Source organism: Ornithodoros turicata, chromosome 4 (assembly GCF_037126465.1).
Source record: "Ornithodoros turicata isolate Travis chromosome 4, ASM3712646v1, whole genome shotgun sequence".
Classification (NCBI taxonomy): Eukaryota; Metazoa; Arthropoda; class Arachnida; order Ixodida; family Argasidae; genus Ornithodoros; species Ornithodoros turicata.
In genome coordinates this window covers 10402930-10424493 of record NC_088204.1, presented here as the reverse complement: position 1 = coordinate 10424493, position 21564 = coordinate 10402930, and the positions used below count along the sequence as shown (strand labels likewise).

Below are 21564 nucleotides of genomic sequence, written 5' to 3'. Positions count from 1 at the left end.
TCCTAAAGAGTCACATAGCTGAGTAGTCTTGAAAGGCTTAAGTTACAAAAGTCCCTTACAGTTACAGGGTACGTCCCTTGTGAATGCAGTTCAGAATTTGAGATTCACAGTACATGAATATAATGATAATGAATACAGAACCCTATAATGAATACAGTTTCTCTCAGGCAAGAAAGACATTGATGCAATACCAACAGCACAATGCAACACAATCAGCATGCATTTACATTGGAATTGTCGTTTCAGAACAGTTAGTGAACTTTATCCACAGATATGTGTGGGTGTGTTTCCTGGAGCCTTCAAGTGTGGTTGAACTGTCCAATATAAACAGAAACTGTAATTTGTGGTTCCATAGCGGGTAACGCTCACTTATTTATTTATTCCAGATCGCCCATCTACAAGAGTAATTACCCAATTACATAGCACTCGAACAACTCCACGAAGTGCCACTGTTGTGCCACGACACAAGCTACGGGGATACGACCCCGACGGAATCGACGCCGACCTCTCTCTAGCGGATTGTTCCATCGTTGATTCCGAATTCGTGTCGGATTTCGGCGAGGGCCCGCAGCAGCCTCCGCCATACGGCCACTTCGGCAACGGCGGCATTTTCCTCGACCACATCTACGAAACGATCGACGAAGATGAATGCCACGCGCCCAGGCAGTGTTCCGCGGCCCAGCAGGACCTCTTGGAGTGCCACGCTCGAAGCAGGTCCGACGCCAGCCACCAGTCCGGCTCCAGCTTCGGCGGAGATCGCCGTCCGCTCATCCAGCACTCCATACCGCGGACCCTGCACTTGCTCCGGGACATCGAGATGGGCGGGGACGAGCTCGCATCCGAAGACGTCTGCGCTCTACGCAACGAGGTGATTGCGCTGCGGAACGAACTGTCCGCCCGTCGGGACGAATTGGTGTCCCCTCAAAGTGGTGAAGTGCCGTTACACTGCGACGAACTGTCGCGGTACCCTCCGGATACACCCGAATACGGTGAAGACCCAGCCGTCGTCATGGCAGTGTTCGACGGCGACAGGGTGCAGTGTCGACTGCAAGGAAGCAATAAGCCGGTGGTGAAGACGGCAGCGAAACATCCGTGTCAGCCCTCGGCACACCTGAGCACGGACTGCTGACAACTGGCGTATGGCACGCCGAGGTGGCCAAAATGGATCTAGTGATAAATGGACCTCAAGACAGTTTATAAGCAATGACGTGTACATACTAGTAACGTTTCCGTGTGATGGGGAATGAGACTGAGTCGTTGTATCATATAGTCTGCTGGTGAAGACTTTTGTAGGGGCATTGAATGCTTCGAAACCTCTGGCAGTGTCTGTTAACACTATGTGTGCTCAATGTCGCCGGACTTCAACAAAATTTCGTTTTCCTGCAAACAAGATGTGATTAACGTTGCCATTTGGTGTCTTCTGCGTGCTTGTTTCCTCATGGCCTACCCTCTTGTGAGTTCCTAAGAAGCCTTTGTGAAGATGGAAGTTGCTTGTGGCTTTAACTTGTCCTGTGCTCAAGATGCTACAGTACTTTTCCCTTTCCTGTCCTCGGCAAAAAAACAAAAAACAAAAGAAGAAACGTACCGCAAACAACAATTTAGTCATTTTTAAATCAGTTATACGTATACTGATGCATGGAAGGCTCCATCCTAACAAAAAAAAAGCTTATGAACGTGCATTTGGAAATTTCTGTCTTGCAGCATAGTCGATGGTGTGACGCACATTTCTTTTAATTCTTCCGCAACGCGTAATCCGGAGGAAACGTGCAGCTAAGTGGAAGGTGTTTCGTCCTGTGAATTTTCCCAATCAAACAATGTCCACACACACACGAGACTTCTCAGAAAAACTGAGACCCACTCCTGTTCAGATTGAACTCGATATTTATGTTTCTAAATTAAGAGAGATTCTTGTGCCTCACTGATGCTGCTCAGGCACATAGAGTAGTGCTTGTGCCGACTTACGCCACATGGCACAACCAAAGAAAATTGAAACTCCACTCGATACGATACTCCTCGTACAGTAAATGCCATAAGCGAGTGCTTCTTCACCCTTTCCTGTCTTCCTCAAGTACTTATTTTCCCAAACCTGCATGACAGCAGCTCAGATTGATGTTGAGTGACTGGTTTGTGAGCAGCAATAAATCAATTATATATATATAAATTTTTAAAAATCTGAGTTTTTTTTTCTCAAAGCATTTTTATCATGCTGCGTCACGATCCCTGCTTATAAAGGAAGTTTTTTTGTATTTTGTTTTATTAGGAATACTGCTTCAGCATATTGCTGTTAGCTGCACGTTTCCAGGATGTGTTGGGACTCTGCAAGGAGCCAAAACGAGTGCCTTGTTAGATAGCACGTGCTGTGCACAGAATTCTTTCGGAAATTTCCTCGGCCCTTCTACGATGCTCTAGTGTGTTGGCACGTGAAAAACAGCCCTTCGATGTCAAAGGTTCAGTCACGTGAAACAACGCAATGTGAACCCTTCTCTACATCATGCAGTACTTAAGATGCAGTACTTGAATGTGTGTGTGTGCATGTGAATTTGTGAATGAAAATGTTAATATAACTACAGTTCTTTTCTACAAACCCACAGCATGATAGGCAATATGTGCAGGCTGCTTTGCATAATTTATTATGTTACCAGACGTACAGGCACCGTCGAGTCTTCGCCATGTTAATGTTTACAGGTTTTGGTACGGTCTGCCTGTCGCACATGTTAAAACAAACTGAAACTGCATGTGTCTTGTTGTTGATGTGGTGCTGTAAGCATGTTATTGTAAGGCAGCTGTTCGCAGGTACAGTCAAATTTCACCGCGAACAATGTTTACGATATCGCAGCATTCTTTCTCAGTGAACTGCGTGGGTCCCAGTGACCCCTCCCCCTTCACGAGGACCCGTTCTTCTCCAGACTACTTCAACCTCGCTGATGCCGCTTTATTTCGAATCAATCCGCAATTTAGATTGGTACGATTATTTCTCGTTTGTATTTTATGCTGAAGCATCCCAAGGACCTTCTATGTGTTACATTTTTGTTTCTCGTACATGTGGTATCTAGTGCACTGCTTGAGGACCACCGTATTTGGGGAAAAAGACCATACATACATAGGTGTATATATATGTGACAGACTTGCCTGCACAAATAATTTTGTACAGAAGTGAATATTGAAACAAAACAAATAAAAAAAATTAAGATGTCCACATAAATGTTCTCCGTGTGCCCGTCGCGTAGGTGCCTAACCAGTAGCCTGTGGCAACAGCTCCGACAACAGCCACGCGTGCTGCCGGAGAATTCTTGAACGAAAAAGATACTTTGGATGTTCTAAGAAGCTTTTAGTGTAAAAATTTGCAGGTCTTTTTTTTTTTCTACCAATTTTGCGCTAATATTGAAGCGCAGTCCCTGCTGACTATCTCTGCTGAATTACAGCTCATTTTATATCAATCAATATTTCAATATATCAATATTTCCCCTCTGCAAGTCGGCTTCACCTCATTACACACTAGGGCTTCACCTCATTACACACCACGGCACTCCGAGAGAAACTCATGCCGTTCATGCTTCAGAAGATGGAAGAACCCGGTAGCCATCTTTAGAAACGGCTATCGGAAAGATAGGGCTGCCGATAGAATTGAGTAGAATCAGGGTCATAAAACTAATAACATGTAAACAATTAAAAAAAAAGTCTTAAAATATAAGAAGCCACATTTAAACTTCGCTTTCTCGTGACTTATTGATTTTTTGCTATAGTAGTCCCACTCTACCAAGGTGGCGGCGCTGTTGCACCATCTGACGTCACTTGTTTGTAAACAGGGATAGGTCTATTAAAGGTTAAGTAAATGGACTTACATATAGTAATTGAAAGTGTCGAACCAGAAGCCAAGTATGGACCGGAGGCGGACAACCGGAAGTCAGGTTAGACCGCAAGATGGAGAACCGGAAGTCGAGTTGAACCGGAAGTTGGATTTAGACAGGAAGTGGATACCTGGAAATCTGGTATGCATTTACCTCTAAATCACCACCGAATTTTATCTATTCGCTAGAGATGCCAAAAAAGGCTAGCCATCCCTTGTTTTTTTTGTTTTTTTTTCTTGTGTGTGTGTGGGGGGAGGGGGGGGTAAAAATTCGAAGGGCTTTTTTTCGTCGCAAAATTTGCGCTCCAATTAGAGCGCAGTTCCTGCTGTGGCTACGCAAAATTCTAGTACGATTTGAGCACTTTTATTTTTTCGCTAAAAATATCGAAAAGGTTAGTCGTCCCTTGGTGTTTTTCTTTTTTTTGTCAAAATTCGAAGGTCCTTTTTTTTTTTTCGCAAAATTTGCGCTCGAATTCAAGCGCAGTTCCTACTGAGTGGCTACGCAAAATCCTAGCACGATTTGAGCACTTCGGTTTACCTAGGTTTACCCTTTTTGACATTAGTAGTACCTGCTTAGCAACTGGCATTTACTCATCCGGCGTCTAGTTTCTGGTTCTTCTCTTTTTACTTTCCGGAAGGCTGCCAGAAGGTGGTGCGTGGCGCCATCTGTTAATGAAGAATGAAGTGTTGTGGTCGAGACTCGAGGTTGCGTTGATGACACTCAGTTGATAAGGGATTTGATACACGGTCATACACGTGGGTAGCTCAGCGGTTCCGCGTTTGCCTTCTGCACAGAAAGAGCCTGGTTCGAAACGGGATCTCTCTGCGTAAGGTTAGCTGTAAGGGGGGTAAAGGGGACAGGAAGTATCCTAGGAGAGGTTGGGTGATGTAGGAGGAGGTCGGTTGAGAATGCGAGGAGGCCCTGGGGGTGTATCCAGTAGGCGTGTATCCCTCAGGGCCACCGATGACCGGGTCCATCCCCCCCCCCCCCCCACCGGTTAGTTACCTCATCCGGTAACTGGCCGGCGTCGTTTCAAGAGTCTCCACCACGATTTGCGACCAGTATGGTATACTGCTTGGTCTTTACTTTTGCCTCGGGAAACTATGGGGAAAGCTAGGTTTGGTAAGGTACAGGTTACAAGAGTCACGAAATAAGCTACGCTTCAGAGTCTATATCGACACTGAGTTCCAAGAGCGAGCATGCGCCATCTTGTTTCCGCGCCACGCCACCCACGCGCACTTTAGCGCACGATGCCATCTATCGTGCACGGCGTTTTGGGTTCCGCTGGCACTTAGTTCGTGTGACTTCCGCTCACTCATGCTCAGCTCATCCGCCACATTCAGCGTGGACGAGCATGAGTGAGCATGCTGATGTGTGTTTTACCAAGTAAGCAGTTGGGACACGTGCGTCGTGAACGCGATGTCCGTATCCGTAGGAGCTGGAGCACTGGGCTGGGCTCTGGGTTTGATTTGGGTCTAACAAGGAATTGAAAAAAAAAAGAAAGAAAACAACTACAACAAGTGTATGCCCATTCTGTCCAGGCAATAGACGACTTCAGAAAAGCCCAGTTCCCTTTACGCACGCATTGCGTCCTAGGACGAGCTTCCTGAGCGGGGGAACGAAGAATAATCCTTCACATTTCGCTTTCGCTGACCTTGACACGTCGTGGAGAATGGACCGGTAGGGGAGAAATCGGAACAATTTGGAAGCCACCCATTTCTTTCGTACTCCGTAACGTAACTTCATAACTACCTAGTAATAATAATAATAATAATAACTTAGAAAGCATAAAACCAATCCGCCAATGAGGCTTCTTCCTTCCGGTTGTCTCATTTATATTGTTATTGTTCCTTAGTGAATTTACAAGACTATACGTGACAATCCGAGGCTTTCCACAGGAGCCATGAAGGGAGTGTGCGTCACGTTTTGTACCTGCATTGGCTGCAATAACAGTTACTATCACTATCATAATAGAGATTACGTTTTGCGTGCCCGCATCGCTCGCACACTCCTTCGATGGTGGTCCGCTGGGAATGTCTCGTATTGTTCATGGGAACCGAACGGACAAATACGCTATCGGTTCAGATTACAAATATCTAGGGAAGATACTAGAACGAGGAAGAAAAAAAAAAGCACAAGGAAGGGGCGTCTGGAAAGGGAGAATAGCGACATTGGGAAGGGAAGTTTCCCTTTCCTGGCCACCCCACTAACGCAGTGGCTCATTTGAATGAATAAACTACAAACGATAGCAGAGCTAAATGTAGTCAAGCATGACGTAAAATTATTTCAATTTTTGTTCTTCTTTTAAAATGAAAATTCATTGCTGTTGCTCAAAAACCACATTGTACACCTAGCACCACCATTTCTTTCAAAGTAACACGCACTGTCTAGAAGCCACCAGTCGTTTTTTTTCTTTCTTTTTTTTTTTTTTTTTTTTTTTTTATGTGGTGTTGTGAGCATCTTTCACAGTTCGACTCCAGATAAGTGGTGAGCAGGCTTGTCGGTAATGTCTGTTATCTATCTGAACCTTAGGTCTTTTGCTATTCGTTTTAGGTGAGACGGAAGAGATCTGGTTCCACCTGGTGACGATAAGGCGGATTTTTTGTTCAACATTCACTGTCTGGTAGACGAAGCCTACGAATGGTGAGTGTTCTTCTTTCGCAATGACCGTCTGTGGGCTTTCTCATTCGACTGGGTTTCAGTTAGGAGTTTGTCAGTGAAACGTTAGCTGTAAAACGAAACTGTAAAGTTGTTTCGCTTAGCTAAGCTAGACAGATGAAGATGGCAAGCCTCAAGAGGAGCTTCGCGCATTTGTCTTCGAGTAGCTTTAAGTTAGGCCTAACTGAAACCCCATTCTGTTCGTCACAGAGCAACGGTCCCTGATATAGCTGACGCAGTTGGGCTTTGACGAACGGAATGTTTCCTTTTTCTTGCGTCAACTGAAGAGGAACCTCGCGTTTCAGTTCGTAAGCCAAATGGGTGTTACGACAAAGGTAAGCAGTGAACTTTTTTGTCCACCTTCGATTCCAACTCCATCGTGGTTAGGGCTAGCTTACGGTCGCGCTATAAGGTCTAGAATTCGCCGGGAAAAACGCGTTCGGCTTTTAGTTTGTAACTGTCACTTCCGTTAATAAAATGGTCCTTTGTCTTTCTTTCTTCACTCCCCCCCCCCCTTTTTTTTTTTGACGCAAACATGCACTAGCTTCTTGGTTGAGGCAGGTACATTTTTGCTGCCTCGTTGCCCTTTTGCTCTGTCATTTTGTATATCTTGTATACTTGACCACCATTGCAATAAAACCTTGCTTCATTATCTTGACTTTGTCTTTCATCAATCCCTGATACGCAAACATGCACTAGCTTACGGGCTGAGGCAGGTACATTTTAACCGCCCTCCCCCTTTCCATTTCCAGACTCCAGCCTGCTGCAGCGCAGCCTCGTTTTCCTGGTTTGCGCAATCACATCGTCCGGCAACGACATGCCCAAGCAGAACATCGTGAAGTATATTTCACTTTCTTCTGTTAACGATACTGGCTAATTCTTTGCTTCTTTCTGCAGGAACTGTTCTGCAGCCCGACAACGCAGAGCTCTTTCAGCAGCAGCACCATCGCCACCACTACTAACTGTTCCCGACGTGGTCAAGACATCAGTGTGAAAGAGGAATCTTGGAGCCTTTTTGTACTGTTTCCTGTGTTCTTATTCCTTGTTGCGAAATAAACATATGTTCCTATGAGAACCGTTCTCATTTTTCTTTACTCTAACGCACGTTAACGTGGCCATGGCTTAGACCTGTCGAAGTCTTGACGAATAGCCCCTGTAACCCCCGTGGGTGGAAAAACTAACGGCTGGGTTGTCGGTCTTCCTGCGTCACAAACGGTGAAGGCAAAGATTGCCTAGTAGGTACAGCTCCGTCCAAACTTAACTTGAACACGGCGCCGGCCTGCGGAGCAAGAGGGACGACACCCTAGCGGCTCTAACTGGAATTATCGGGAGAGAGCGTTGAGGGCTGTCCTACTCGCACCACGGTGGTGCCCGTCTGAGAACTGGTGCTCCACTTCGAACGGGCGCTGACGTTTACGTGGATATTTGTACCTGCGCATCGTTCCAGTCTGTTCTGGAAATTGCTGCGGGCGATTGAAATCTTCGCCATCTGATCAGTGATTGTCCACGCCGTTAGCAGCCATGTCATTGGTATGCGTCATATTGCTGTAGTGGCGTCACAATGATTGGAATTAAGCAATAGAATGAAAGCAATGTAATAATAATACACGTAAATGCATTACGCTGGAAAAGATCGTTGCTTAAAGCACCGCATTCCGCGCAACGTTGTATCATATGTTCGCGACGGCCAGCCAGTTGACGAGCTTGTTCCATTCTCCCAGTGATTCTCCTTGTGTCGCAGTGTGCTAACGAAGAAGTTAAACATGTTAAATAATGTGGAGTAGTCAGCGCTCTTATGAGTGCTACCCTTTATTTTTCTTCCCTTCTACCCTTTATTTCTTCGAACAACAATGAGAATGAGCAGCTTGCTATGCGTCGAAATAATTTACGGTAAAGAACACCTTGTAGAACGTCGTAAGAATGGAATTTTCCATGCGACATCACAATGTGGTTACTCGCTCGCATTATTCACATATTCACTGTCCATTACCACTTCCATGCTGCTTCAAGAATAACTCGGGTTTGTTATGAGAGTGATATTATCTTGTAGCCCTTGAACGCACAGAGCTTCTCCCGCGCAGTTAATAGCAAGGAAACGGCAGTTTTGAGGCAACTGATGCTTCACAACGATCAGTGATATCAGGCGGCACAAGGTCACGTAATCACTACAAACAAGCTGAAGCTTTGCGTCTCCTATCATTGCCCATTCGAAGCGGAGCACCACTTCTCAGATGGCCACCCCCGTGATGCGAGTAGGACAGCCCTCAACGCTCTCTCCCGATAATTCCAGTTAGAGCCGCCAGGGTGTCGTCCCTCTTGCTCCGCAGGCCGGCGCCGTGTTCAAGTTAAGTTTGGACGGAGCTGTACGTACGAACCAGGGGGAGGACAGGCTCTTGGAGCCATGACTAATAGGTTGACGATCCACAATGATTCCCTCGCTGAAGACCCATAGTCCAGCAGATATAATACAGCGCTAAGTGAAATCTCTATCTTGTGTCACAGTGTATAGGATCACCCATCGTGTAAGAATACGAATGATGGGCCATAGTTTTTATTTTTATTCATAATGAAACGGGCGGAAGTGGGAATAAGGAGGCAGTTGATTTAAAGGCAAGATCTATTTGATAGGATTGGTTTATAGCAGAGAGAGATAGTATATCGGAAGGAGGATATGATAAAGGAAGTTATCAAATCAAAGTTTAGCAATGTGATATCACTGTCATCGTAAACACATACCGATGTACTAACTCGCTAGTAGCGCGATTTTTTTTTTTTTTTTTGTAGTAGTGAGAGGGTCTTTTTGGACCTAAAGAACACCAAGATGTTAGTTAGGCTTACCGTTTTTTTTTTTTTCATTTTTATCGAAAAAATAAAAGTGCTAAAATTAGGCATAGCTACTCAGTAGGAGCTGGGCTTTAAACTTACCACAAAATTTCTACCGACGCTTTTTGGACCCGAAAAACACTTGATCTGAGAACTTTCTTTCTTTACCCTCAGGTCGTGTAGAACAACAGGGGGAGTGGTACATGATACGTCGAATAGTGCTAGTATATTGCTTCCAGTATCTTCCGAAACTTCGTAAGGATCACGGACGGCGACGGTGGAGGCGGGCAGGTTGTTCCAGTCCTTAGCTGTCTTGGGGACGAAGGAGTTAGCATAATAATTTGTGCGGCTAAATGGGATGAATAGTTTCTCAGAGTGGTCAAGGTAGAGGAAGTGAACATAGAGAGTATCTATAGGAAGAGTGTTATGATAGTGAAATTTACGAAGTAAGGAAAGACGAGCGGTGATACGGTGAGTAGAAAGAAGCGGGAGAGAGGAGGAGGGTTACGCTAGAAAAACGGGAATAGTCAGTGAAGAGGAAGCGGACGGCTCGATTTTGTAGTGCCTCTAATTTGGAGGTCAAATGATCATGGTGAGGGTCCCATATAGACGAAGCATATTCAAGCTTTGGGCAGACTAATGAAATATAGAGCTGGCGTTTGAGGTCACAAGGGGCTTTTGAATAATTACGCTTAATAAAACCGAGTGTTTGGTTAGCTCTGGTTACTATGGAATTGATATGAAAGTCCCAGGGGGAGGTGATCTGCAATGTGCACGCACTTTTAAGTATTTACATTATCCAGTTTACTACTACCAAGGAAGTAAGAATTAGTGGGGCTGTTATTACGACTGATCGACATATATTGACATTTATTAGTATTCAGTGACATGAGCCAGGAAGTCAGAACGTCTAAATCCTTCTGTAAGGCTGAGACATCAGATGGAGAAGAGATTACACGGTATATTACGCAGTCATCAGCAAAAATATTTATATGTGAGGTTATGGAGAGGGATAGATCATTTATATAGATAAGAAATAGAAGGGGAACAAGGACGGACCCTTGGGGAACCCCTGACTTGAGCACATCGACCAAAATGTTCCCATGCAATCTTCGTCGAGGAACACGTACCTGTAGGGGAACATATGTGTAGACATATTGCTGCAAACTGTCACCCATGATACTAGCACTGCCCCTACTAGCCGAAAGATGGAGATTGATATAGCACTGACGCTGGCACTCGCGCGGGCCAAAATCCAGCAACACATGCACGCGCATATGGCAGGTGTCCCTTCAAGCCCAACAAATGACGCTGATAGCTCTGCAGCCACTGCGATCCAAGGGTCTGTACTTGCGTCTGTACAAGGTCAAGGGTCTGCAAAAGCGGCTGTTACTTCAGCAGACGGCAATGGAGCTTCTGTTCCTCACCAAGAGGCTCAAGAAGGACCTGAAGGATCTCAACCGGGAGGACGTCTTCAGTTTGTGGTTCCTTACGACTACGACCGCATCGCGTCGATCCCTATGGCCAGGCTCCCACAGTTTCTGCCACAGAATCCACAACTATGGTTCGCTCAAGTCGAAAAAAGGTTTCGGACATACAATATTACGTCGCAGAATGCGAAATTCGACGCGGTTCTCGAAGTCCTACCGGATGAAGTTGCAGCCGACGTCCATGACCTCATCGCTAACCCTCCAGCGGAGGATGCCTACGGGGCCCTAAAGCACACGTTGTTAACTCGTTGCATTGCTTCAGAGCAGCGAATACGTCATCGATTGGAGCAACAGGAAGAAATGAAGGACCAGAGACCGTCGCAGGTCCTCAACAGGCTGGAGCGTGTGTTTGGAAGCAAGACTGCGTCCTTTGACACCGATGTGCTGAGAGACGTTCTCATGATGCGCCTTCCAGGAGAGTTTCGCAGAGGTCTAACAGTCAACCACTCTCTTCCTGTCCGTGACCTCGCAGAAATGGCCGACAGGGTGACCGATCTCTCGGTGCCCACGATCGCGTCGGCCTACCAGCCTTTCTCTGGTTCAGGTTTTCAAATTGCCGGTATGCGAGACCTGCTATGTCGACAGCTGCACTCAGAAGTGGATGACGTGCGACGAGAGTTCGCTGGAATCTCGCCGTCGCAGACCGGTCGAGCGAAGAGCCGCGAAGAGGTTCCTGTGATCGAGTGCCAGACATCGCCGCCGTCGACAGATCCGTCGTTGTGTTGGTTTCATCAGATGTTCGGTGCGAATGCGAAACGATGCCGTTCACCCTGCGCCTGGAAGACTGAGAAGTGTGGGATAAAATTGGAGGGCAATTAGGTACATCAGGGTCGGACAGTACAATTCAAAATAGTCGAGGCTTGAAGGGGGAAACAAAATCGATGGCTGATATCCAAGCCCAGCATTAAACTGCTAAACTGGTGAAACACACGTTTCAGTACACTCAATCCACATCTACTAGTGATGCTACCCTGAATAAATATGCCCTGAACAATGCCTATTTTCTTGTTTACAAGCATGCAACAGATATGGTGCCCAGTGGGACAAACATGCAGAGATAATCTACAAGGCTTCTAGATGTGGTAAAACCTGTACCAGATAACTTTGCCGTGATTACAAATGCTTAACTTCAATAAGGGAAGCACTTGGCACTGACTTTACATCCGGCTTGTCGTGGGCTTCTTTTATAGAGACCACTAGGACATTATAAGAGCCAGCAGGAGCCCGTACATAATGTGCCCAAAGATTACGAAAGATGTCCACGAAAGGTTTGCTCCAATGCTCCATGACCTGCTGAAACTCAGAAGTCCAGGCTCCAGCAGGGGCATTTTCTAGAAAAAAGCTAATGCATTTCTAGCTAGAACAGAGTGAACAGCAAAGGAGTATTTTTCGAAACAATAAGAGAGCAAGTAACACTCTGCCGTGCAAATTCTAACCTTGCTTTATTTCATTCAAGAAGGTACACTCCATAAAACATTGACTAACATTTGGAATGATATATATATAAAAAAAACTCAACCTCTATTCTTCAACATGCCCTTGATTGTTAGCACAACCAGCGAAATAAAAATAAGAGGAAAGAAAAAGGAAAATAAAATACTGCCTGCGGAAAGTGGTCTGTGCAACCCCCAACATTCTGTCCTGTATTCCGTAACCTGGTGCGCAACAGAAACAAAGATTGTACAGCTGTGCATAGAAACACATCAGTGGCAGCCCCCCAGTATGTGTGGGTGGAGTGGGTGGTCTTGTACGTTTCTAAATGTCTATCATACTATCCTAACAGACTTTCCAGCCCTCAGTATAATCTATGCTGTTACTAACTGCAAGTGTTAAAAAAAACAAAAAACAACAAGATACTTCCTAATTGTGTAATCCACATATTTTTTCTGAAGGTGGGTGGCTTTGGCCGTATACGGAGAGATGTGAAACCTTAATCTGTCACCCACCCCAACCCCATGGAGGTTGCCGGGAGGTTGCCACTGAAACATATGAGCTAATCAGTTGGTCACTTGGCCACTTACCATTTGGCTCTTTTGCACAAACAACAATGCTCTTAGCTAGTGCTAGTTTTATACAAACCGCTCCAAACGCTTAGTTCTTAAGTAAACCCGCCACACGTTAGGAGACCGCATGCCATTCGCTCCTCACATCCACAAGCTTTGAGCACCATGTACAAATATCTTTGGGCATGAAAAGACATGTTACCTTCTGTTAGCTACCTGTACACTAGGCATGAAGTCGGCCACGTCGGCTTCAAACGAGCCTCGAAACTCTCTTTGGGGCTTCAATGTCTGCTCAACTGTCGACGAGAAACTGGCTAAACGAAAGGGGGGGGGGGGCGCTTTGCAGCCTTAAAAGTTGTCACACATGTGTCTTCTGTGACATTAAACGAAGGTGGTTATCAGTTGTCGAGACATTTAACATAATTGCTGCTACAGGCACTTTTTTACCTAATAGAGAACTGAATTCAGAGCTGTTCCGAGGTGAGAGCGAGAGGGGAAGCCGCCCTGAATGCCTTTTCCAGGGGGTGCGCCGTACGGCATGGATCCCAGGGGCTCGAAAGGTTGGGCAATCAAGCAAGATCCCAAAGAATTTTCACTCTAGAATTGGGAATAATTCTGTTTCACTATTCCCCATTTCATTTTCTTTTTTTTTTTCAAGCCAGCTAGAGTAGGTTGTCTTATATTCGGGGTCACACGGGGAGTCTCAATGGTCATTGAAACTAACAGCCATTGAACATGTGCACTAGCGCCACCCAGTGTGTAATGTGTCAACCTCTCAAGGAGCAATGGATCCAATGCTCCTTGACACTTTGACACGTTATACACTAGATGGCGCAACCACACATGTCCAATGGCCGTTGCTTCAAATGACCATTGAGACTCCCTGTGTGACTTGGGTATTACAGGTTGGTCGAGACCAAAGGTGAAGAGAACATATGTAAATTCTACACCCAGAATATTATCTGCCTATTGTGAGGAGGGGTGTGGCTTGCAGTCACCTTGCCCCAGGCGCAAGATGACCTCGGAACAGCTCTGACTCAATGACACAAGGAACAAGGAAAATGTCACTGTTATGCACACTTAATGACTCATGGTAATACTTCAGACATGCCATGCTCCCTATGCATGCTCCATAACTGAAACCCAAAACGCAGTATTGGAAGTTTGCGGCGAGGTTGAACTTCAGTACCCCGGTGATGATACACATGTTGATACAAAGTTGATACAATGATACACAATTGATGCGAATGTGTTTAAAATTTGAAATTTGAAATGCAGTAGTACTTCGCGATACTACTATGCAATGCTGAAACAATGAAACTGGTCGACTGTGTGTGTTACTTTACCGACAGAACTGGTAATTGCTGCTTGGTTTATTGCTAAATTTGAAGAGATGTTTTAACAATCAATTCAACAATGCTCTCTTAGTTTTACCTAAGCACGTGAGATAACATGTACGCACAGCACACTTGTAGTGCAACATATGATCTAAGAAAATATTTTCAATGCAAATTGAGAGCTGTGAACAGGTGGAACGTTGTATGCTGCTGTGGAGTTCAGTCAACGCCTTTTTTTTTGCGCTGACCCATTGTCCCCAGCACTAACTCGTTACACCACTGTGAAACAAAAATATTGCCGATGGCATTTTCGTAAGAACTTTGCACGTAATACTGTGTCTCAATTATAGCTCTACAATACATAAGCTGCTATGCTATTCAGAGCTGGAGAAAGAAATACGTAAAAAATACCAAAAACAAAACTGTGTCGTCTTCTTCTCATGTCATTCTATGTGTGTTCGAATGTGGCAAAGCTCTAAAATAAATAAAGCTCACAACTCTCTCTCTCACTCCCAAAGGAAGGAAAAGAGCCCGAGAAAATAAAAACGTTCAACAAAAAAGCTACTGGTCACCGTTCTGGTCTTGGGTCGTTATCGAGTCGGTAACAGTTTGTGACAAAGCTTAAAGTAAAATTTAAAAAAAAATTTTGAACCTGAGAATATTTTCTGACACCTCGCTGCAGGGTAAGAATGAACTGAAGTGTGGAAAAATCTTGCCCCTTTCTCCTACTATACCATTTTTTGCGTATGTCACGCACTACCACTTAAAATTGTACCGCTCCCAAAAGCACCTAACGCCTGACAAGTGTTAGCAAGAGACGTATGTACAAATTCGCATCCGACACATCCTGCCACTAAAGCGGAGATGACAGTTGGTGGCATAAAATCCTACTTGGAAAAAGGAAACAACTTTGGAGGAGCAAGCTGCATCTTGGAGTACCGCCACTTTTGAGTGCACCTGCGGCTTATTTCACTCAAATTGTGTAACAGGTCCTATCAAAGCATCGGAGAAAGTGGAGCCAGTCTCCTGCGTGCGATCGGACGACACAGAAACAACTTAAGTGTGGTAGTACTAAAAAAAGAAAAAAAGAAAGTGGCACGAATTTCTGCCGACGCCCGTCCTCCACGGGGGAGATGTAAGTCCGCACACGTCCACGCACACCTTGCTCTTTTTTTACAGCTGCTTTGCAGTCCCAGTCTAGCGAGCACCAATTAGAAAAAAAATGTTCACCCGCTGAGGTTGTTCATTTCTTGCACTAGCTTCTGTGCCCATGAAGGAAAGTTGTACGGTTGGATCTCGTGCTTCTCGCGCTAATCAGTGGACAATCTTTCTCACAAAGCTGTAGATCGCCAGCAACGGAATGCACGCTAGCGTGCGAGGCTTCCCGTAGCTGCTCCCAGAGTTGACGTCTTGGCACTGGCCTGTAAACGTCAAATCGTGTCATAGTTACCGTAAATGCAGTAGGATCAAGAAAGGCTGATAAGTAGGTGGGCACTTGTGATAGGCCAACCCATTTGCATGCGTTGAAGATGTCACAAAAGCATTAGAGCATTTCCTCGCTGCGCAATAGGGATCAGGGCAACTGTACGGAACCCGTAATGGGTACAGGTGGTTCCACGATGGAAAGTAACCACACAGATAGACAAGCACAGAAAGTGCTTTAAACGTCCAAGAATACGGAAATAAAGCGTTTGTGATAAAAGCCAGACAGCGGCAGGCACAGTTCTTCAAGCGACAGTGAAGTGAGCAATTCTATTGTGAGTGAATTTTACAAATAAACAAATGACATATTTTTCTAGACACTTCTATTATTTTGGAGAACCACAGTACAGTCAAGCTCCTTTATAGCGAACACCTTTTTAACGAAAATACCTTTACCGCAAATTTTTTTTGCTGTCCCCTGAGTTTCGTTGTAAAGGAGTTTGGCTGTACCTATCAATGTTGTTGGCATACGAGGTACTGTGGTTCACCGTTCACCTCAGGCACAATACCTGCCTGCAGCCAAATGATGTGAGACTTGTTGGCAAGTTGCCCTTACGTTTCGACGCAAGTTCTCATTTATTCTGTCCCACGTTTCTCGCATATCGTTAGAACCTTGGGGTTTAGGGTTAAACCTGCTAAACATCGTGGAAGAATGATGACCGCGATATATCTGCGAAAATTTGGTCCTTGCAAAAATTACTATACTCTGATGGTACACCGTAGGATTGTACAATGAAATCCCATCAATTCGAACTCGAAGGGGATCGTAGATTTGTCCTACCAAAGCAGAGTTCGGACGGAGCGCTCTGAACGAGGTCTTGCGCTTTGGCAGCGCATACTAGAGCACCGCACAGGCCTGAATTTACCAGCCTGACCCGGCCCGTACTCGACGCCACGAAGGCTTACCCGACCAAAGCCCGACCAGGTTGCAGAAAACCTGGCCGAGGCCCGGCTCGCAGTTCCAATGTGGCAGACACTGTACATTCATTTTCATTAAAATTCATTTGTGATGTGAAGCCCAACCCAATCGTGAATTTGCTAATATCGTCAACTCAATTCCAGAAAATGTCCTATTGCTGACTTTTACTTGGCTGTGTAGTCAACAGGAAGGGCCTTGATCCCAATAAAAACAGTGGGGCTTTCTTGCTTTGGCAATAACTACAGTAAGCAACGTCGTTCTGCGCCAGTCACAGTTGTACACACCATTATGGTGATTCATTCCTTGCTCCTCTTTCTTCTGGCAGAAGTTTCCTCGCTTTTATGGGAAATGGGCTTATAAGTAATAAGTAAACTTAACATTTAATGAGTAAACGTGTCCCTAATGCACGAGCCGTTGCGTAGTCGGACACGGCTGGGCAATCTTGTTCAAATAAACCGCTGTTAAATACCGTTGTTAACAAATTACCGGGACCTGAGCGTCAGTTTGAATTGATGGGATTGCATTGCGTGTGGTTTCAACCTTTCATGTGCATTGATGTACCCCAAAGGTTCTCGGGGCCCAAAAAGCGCATCAATATAAACATGGGGGTCAACCACACCTGTGCTTGTGAGGTTGAAAACTGAAAAGGTGTCTTTGGCCATTTGGACATTGTGCACACAAGCCTTGGGGGACTCCGCAAAGTGCAGCTGCTTTCCATTGTCAGAGAAAGCCTGAAACGCAAACAGAAAAAAGAAAGAAAGACGAGGACAGTTAGAATGAGAATCAATGCAGCTTGGTCGGATAAAGTGTTTTTTGCAACAACAGTAATATTCAGGGAATTCAACGGGTACTGGTATTCAACTAGATTTCGAAATTTTGCTATTTGCACAGCTCTATTGCTAAGCCTGTCAAATCTAGCTGGAAATGTTCAGGGCAGAATTATACTATACAGTCGAACCTGGATATAACGAAACTTGTGTGCCCCCGCAATTTCTTTCGTTGTATCGAACATTCCGCCATATCGAACTGAAGGTTACGGATCGCAACCTTTGCGAGGGCGCGTGCTGTGCATAAGCGTCGATAACTCCCGTTTTAATGGGACGCGGAAAAGTTTTTCGTGAAAAATGCCAACAACTACAAATACAGCGCCAAAGGGCACCTACGGCATTTTATTCTTGCGTGAAATAGCCGGTTTTTCGCGTCTGCGTCGTGCCTAGAAGATGCGGTGTCACGCATTGTTTGTACGGCCCCAAAGCCTCCGCAGCTTTCTCCATGACATGTTTAGAGCCTGAAGTTTTCGGGAAATATTTTTTCCTGCATTCGGGGGTTAAAAATTGGGTAAATAAACGTGCACTAAATTCATGCAAATTTGGGTGAAAAAACTTCCGGTACAGTAAATTTGGGGAGAAATCGGGCTCAGTTATTCAAACTAACTGTAGCGGTTTGGTACAAACGGTGATGTAGCTGCATTTTTCTGCCAAACAAGTAAGTTAGTGCATTCCTACAGACATCCCAGTGAGGGCAATTTGCCGGGTAAAAATCGGGTTTCGCTCTAAAGAGGCAACCTTCAATTCGGGGTGCAAATTCGGGAAAGAATCGGGTAAAACCCTAAAACTTCAGGCTCTAGTCATGTTGCGAACCCGCAAACCTTCTAAGTACGTCCGTGGCAGTGTGTCTTCCGTAAGGCTCTTCGTTGCTACGACATGTTTGCCCCCAGAAAATCACACGGCTGATTTCGTCACGTATGCCGCCACACGAACGAAGGGTTTCTCACGCGCACGCGATGGCGCCTTGTCCTCTTTTCGTTCTGTCCTTGACCACAACCGGACAGTTCAAAACCGGCGCGAAAAGGAGGAAAATCCTCAACCCCAAAAAACTACCTCGGCAGGAAAATCCCGAACCTTCCAATGACTCAAGACTTCCTTTCGTAGGCACCAGATTCCTCCCGACCTTAATCGAGTGTGCCACCTTTCACCGCGGGAACAAGACGCTGCCTGCTCTCTTTGTTTTCGTGACCCTGAAGCCGGCTTTGGGGTCGTAAACGTTATCTCATTCTTTCGCCGTATAGAGGCGGAGGTTAAAAAGTATTTCGTTGTAGCGGGAGTTAAAATACGTTGATCTTTATGGGCCTCTGCTGGGGAATCCAAATTATTTCGCTCTATCGCGAATTTTGTTACATCGTGTTTCGTTGTAACGAGGTTTGACTGTAGTACGTAACCTGTCGAGAACTTTGACAGTATACTAAATAGTGCAGGAAGCAAAATTAGAATTGTAACATTACCATGCAATACTGCCTTTGTGATGCGCTGGCAATCAGAAAGTAGGTGCCATTCTCTTCCCAGCTCCCATGGCATTGGAAACCTATATGATAAGGATTATGGATGATAAGGACAAATGTCTGAAATATGCACAGCACTTCCCATGCACTAACTGATAGGTCCAAGCAGCTGATCATGTGAACAAAGGGAGTCACATTTTCAGGGATAATTTGGATAAATAATTATTATTATTTTATTTGTGCCCAAGAACAGCCATATGGGCCTTAGTGTTGGCGCACATCAAGACATATTACAAAACACATAATAAACAAACGTACATTGAAAATCAAAATTAATCAAAAACGGCAATCAGAAACAGCGCAGTGTACGATATGAAACAATGCTATATACCGATAGATCGTCATTATGTAACAGTATTTGACAATGAGTAATTCCCTTGGTTTTCTGCTGCGGCACATTCAAAATTCCGCGGCACCACCTTGTAATTTTCCGCGGCGAGCCGTCAACGGCTGCTTGACACTTTATTTACTTGGATAATGTGGGAACAAAAAATATTTTATAAAATTACAGATTCAAAGCACTGTTGTGCCTCAGCAGTGATACATGATATCTTGTGTTCTCCTCTGATGCTGTCTGTCACCTGCATCATTTTACACTTGCTGAAATATCTTTCAGCATCTACAGAGTTTATAGGAACTTTATAGGAAGGAGTTTACAATACATGCCCTGGCGAAGTTACATCATTAGGGCAACCTTTTTTGGTTCCTGGGATGTAAGCATCATTTAAGAGTCTTAACATTTTGAAGTCAACCTCCCAGACATCAAATCAGAATCCCCCACTGCCACCGCTAAACTGCACATGGGAGGGATGTCGTCCCTTCCTCAGGCGAAGTATGCACAATAACCTTGGACCAACGTTATCTTAGGCTAAACTAAAATCTGTCTGCGTCTGTCCTGCAGCATGGACAATTTCATAAAGAGGGCTTCACCTCATGCAGGAAAGCGAAAGGTGAAGCCCACTTTCGGGAAGTGTCGGTTCGTATTCGGCGAATAGTCGAATATCCGGAAACCCGAATATTGGGTATTCGATTCGCGAATCGAATAGTTCGAGTGATTGATAATCGATTCGAATTCGAGAACCCGTAAAAATAAGGGATTCCATGAAATTCTGTGTCAAACGAAGGCTTCCGCGATTAATTCTGAATTCTGCAAAATTTTGCAGAAAACCGAGGGCCTTAATCATGGAGAATGATGTGATATTGAGTGATGTGCTGATTCGCTGATGATGTTACGGCCTATGATGTGAAGCGATGCTGAAGTCGAATGATGGGATGTGATGTCGATGTTGAATGATGGGTGATATTAAATGATGGGTTATAATGGCGATGGGCTGTGAATAAGGCCCACCATGATGTGACGTTGAATAAACTTGTGACAGATGTGCTGGGCTGCAGGCAGTCTTGAAACGCTTTTCCACATGCTAGGCCTAAGTAGTCACAGCACTTTAAGATGCAAGTGGTCCTTTTGGTCAACTTACTTCGAACCTCCTTGTTGGGAGAGCAATCCAAGTGAATGTCGAGGCGATCTCCACTGGCACACCCTGCGCTCAAAATCGATCGCTCGGGGCAGGAGGCCCCAGGATCTCCAGAGACCAAACGTGCTACTTGAGGCTGTGAACCCTCCATTAGGAAATTTCCTGCTAGTGGACATTCACCATTCTGAGGATGAATATCTGAAAAGACAATCGCGTAAAGGTACTGATGAATCACGCGAAAACGGGAAGCCACACGTGTAACACAAATGTTCTACGGGAATACTGCCAAGACTGGCTCAGTGTACGGGTAGCGTAATGGTTTAGTGTACGGGTAGTGTAGTGGTTTAGTGTACGGGTCGTATGGGTCGTGTAGTGGTCTAGTGTACGGGTGGTACGAGTAGTGTAGTGGTCTAGTGTACGGGTGGTACGGGTAGTGTAGTGGTCTAGTGTACGGGTGGTACGGGTAGTGTAGTGGTTTAGTGTACGGGTGGTATGGGTAGTGTAGTGTACGGGTGGTACGGGTAGTGTAGTGGTTTAGTGTACGGGTGGTACGGGTAGTGTAGTGGTTTAGTGTACGGGTAGCGTATGGGTACATGTTCCGAGGCAACTTACGCAACAGAGTAATAGACTCCGCCATCGTCCTGTCGTAGTGGCCGCTGCACGCCTCTGAACTTTGGCTGGTGAGCAGACCTGAATGGGTAGTTAATCACGTCAGAAAACAGAGTTCTATGGAAACTAATGTTAAGTGTAGAATGTAAAATTTTCAGGTCTGAACAGATAGTTCAGTCAGAGAATCCATAGCTTGTTAAATTATACTATACACACAAACTGTCACTACACTGAACTGATAACATCATACACACGACACCGTGGTAGGTAATGGGAGGCATGACAAACATGTGTCCCTGAGTACCTCGCGCACAAACAGCTAGCGTGAGTGTGCACCCAGGCAACAATTATGATGCCCGCCTTCTGAAATATGCCATGTATGAACAACACCAACACTTTATTTTGGTGATTGCTCCACGTAACTTGCCACAATTAGAGGCAATGGAATCGAGTAATCTATTATAGAAACAGAAGTCCTCCAGTGTTCAGAAAAGGTTGAGTGGCATGTTGCTAGATGTATGAATGCCACTTTATTCTTTCCAAAATGTTTCACCCAGCTGCTGCACAGCAAAACAATAAGTG

At 45.2% G+C, this 21564-nt stretch overlaps 2 protein-coding genes and 1 long non-coding RNA gene across 6 annotated transcripts in view; 2 read left to right on the top strand and 1 right to left on the bottom strand.

The window, feature by feature from the left end:
* The window catches only part of LOC135391010 (latrophilin Cirl-like), a 137790-nt gene extending 134594 nt beyond the window's left edge, over window positions 1–3196 (top strand). For 2 of the 3 annotated variants that reach the window (XM_064621067.1, XM_064621066.1), the window contains exon 20: window positions 387–3196. In XM_064621067.1, the coding sequence (XP_064477137.1) occupies window positions 387–1129 (743 nt within the window). In that variant the 3' untranslated portion in view covers window positions 1130–3196. The remainder of the gene's footprint in view (window positions 1–386) is intronic. The other variant, XM_064621068.1, reaches the window with a different exon arrangement.
* Window positions 3197–6281: 3085 nt separating this feature from the next.
* Window positions 6282–7575, top strand: LOC135392709 (uncharacterized). The gene is made up of 3 exons (XR_010422195.1): window positions 6282–6335; window positions 6402–7346; window positions 7404–7575. It is a non-coding gene; the product is annotated as an uncharacterized LOC135392709 (long non-coding RNA).
* A 4667-nt stretch (window positions 7576–12242) lies between these two features.
* LOC135391007 (uncharacterized) overlaps window positions 12243–21564 on the bottom strand; it is a 51547-nt gene continuing 42225 nt past the window's right edge. For both annotated transcript variants that reach the window (XM_064621060.1, XM_064621061.1), the window contains exons 9-13: window positions 20986–21063; window positions 20377–20571; window positions 18842–18921; window positions 17180–17291; window positions 12243–15580 (exon numbers count right to left, since the gene is read on the bottom strand). In XM_064621060.1, coding sequence (XP_064477130.1) covers window positions 15474–15580; window positions 17180–17291; window positions 18842–18921; window positions 20377–20571; window positions 20986–21063 — 572 coding nt within the window. In that variant the 3' untranslated portion in view covers window positions 12243–15473. The remainder of the gene's footprint in view (window positions 15581–17179; window positions 17292–18841; window positions 18922–20376; window positions 20572–20985; window positions 21064–21564) is intronic.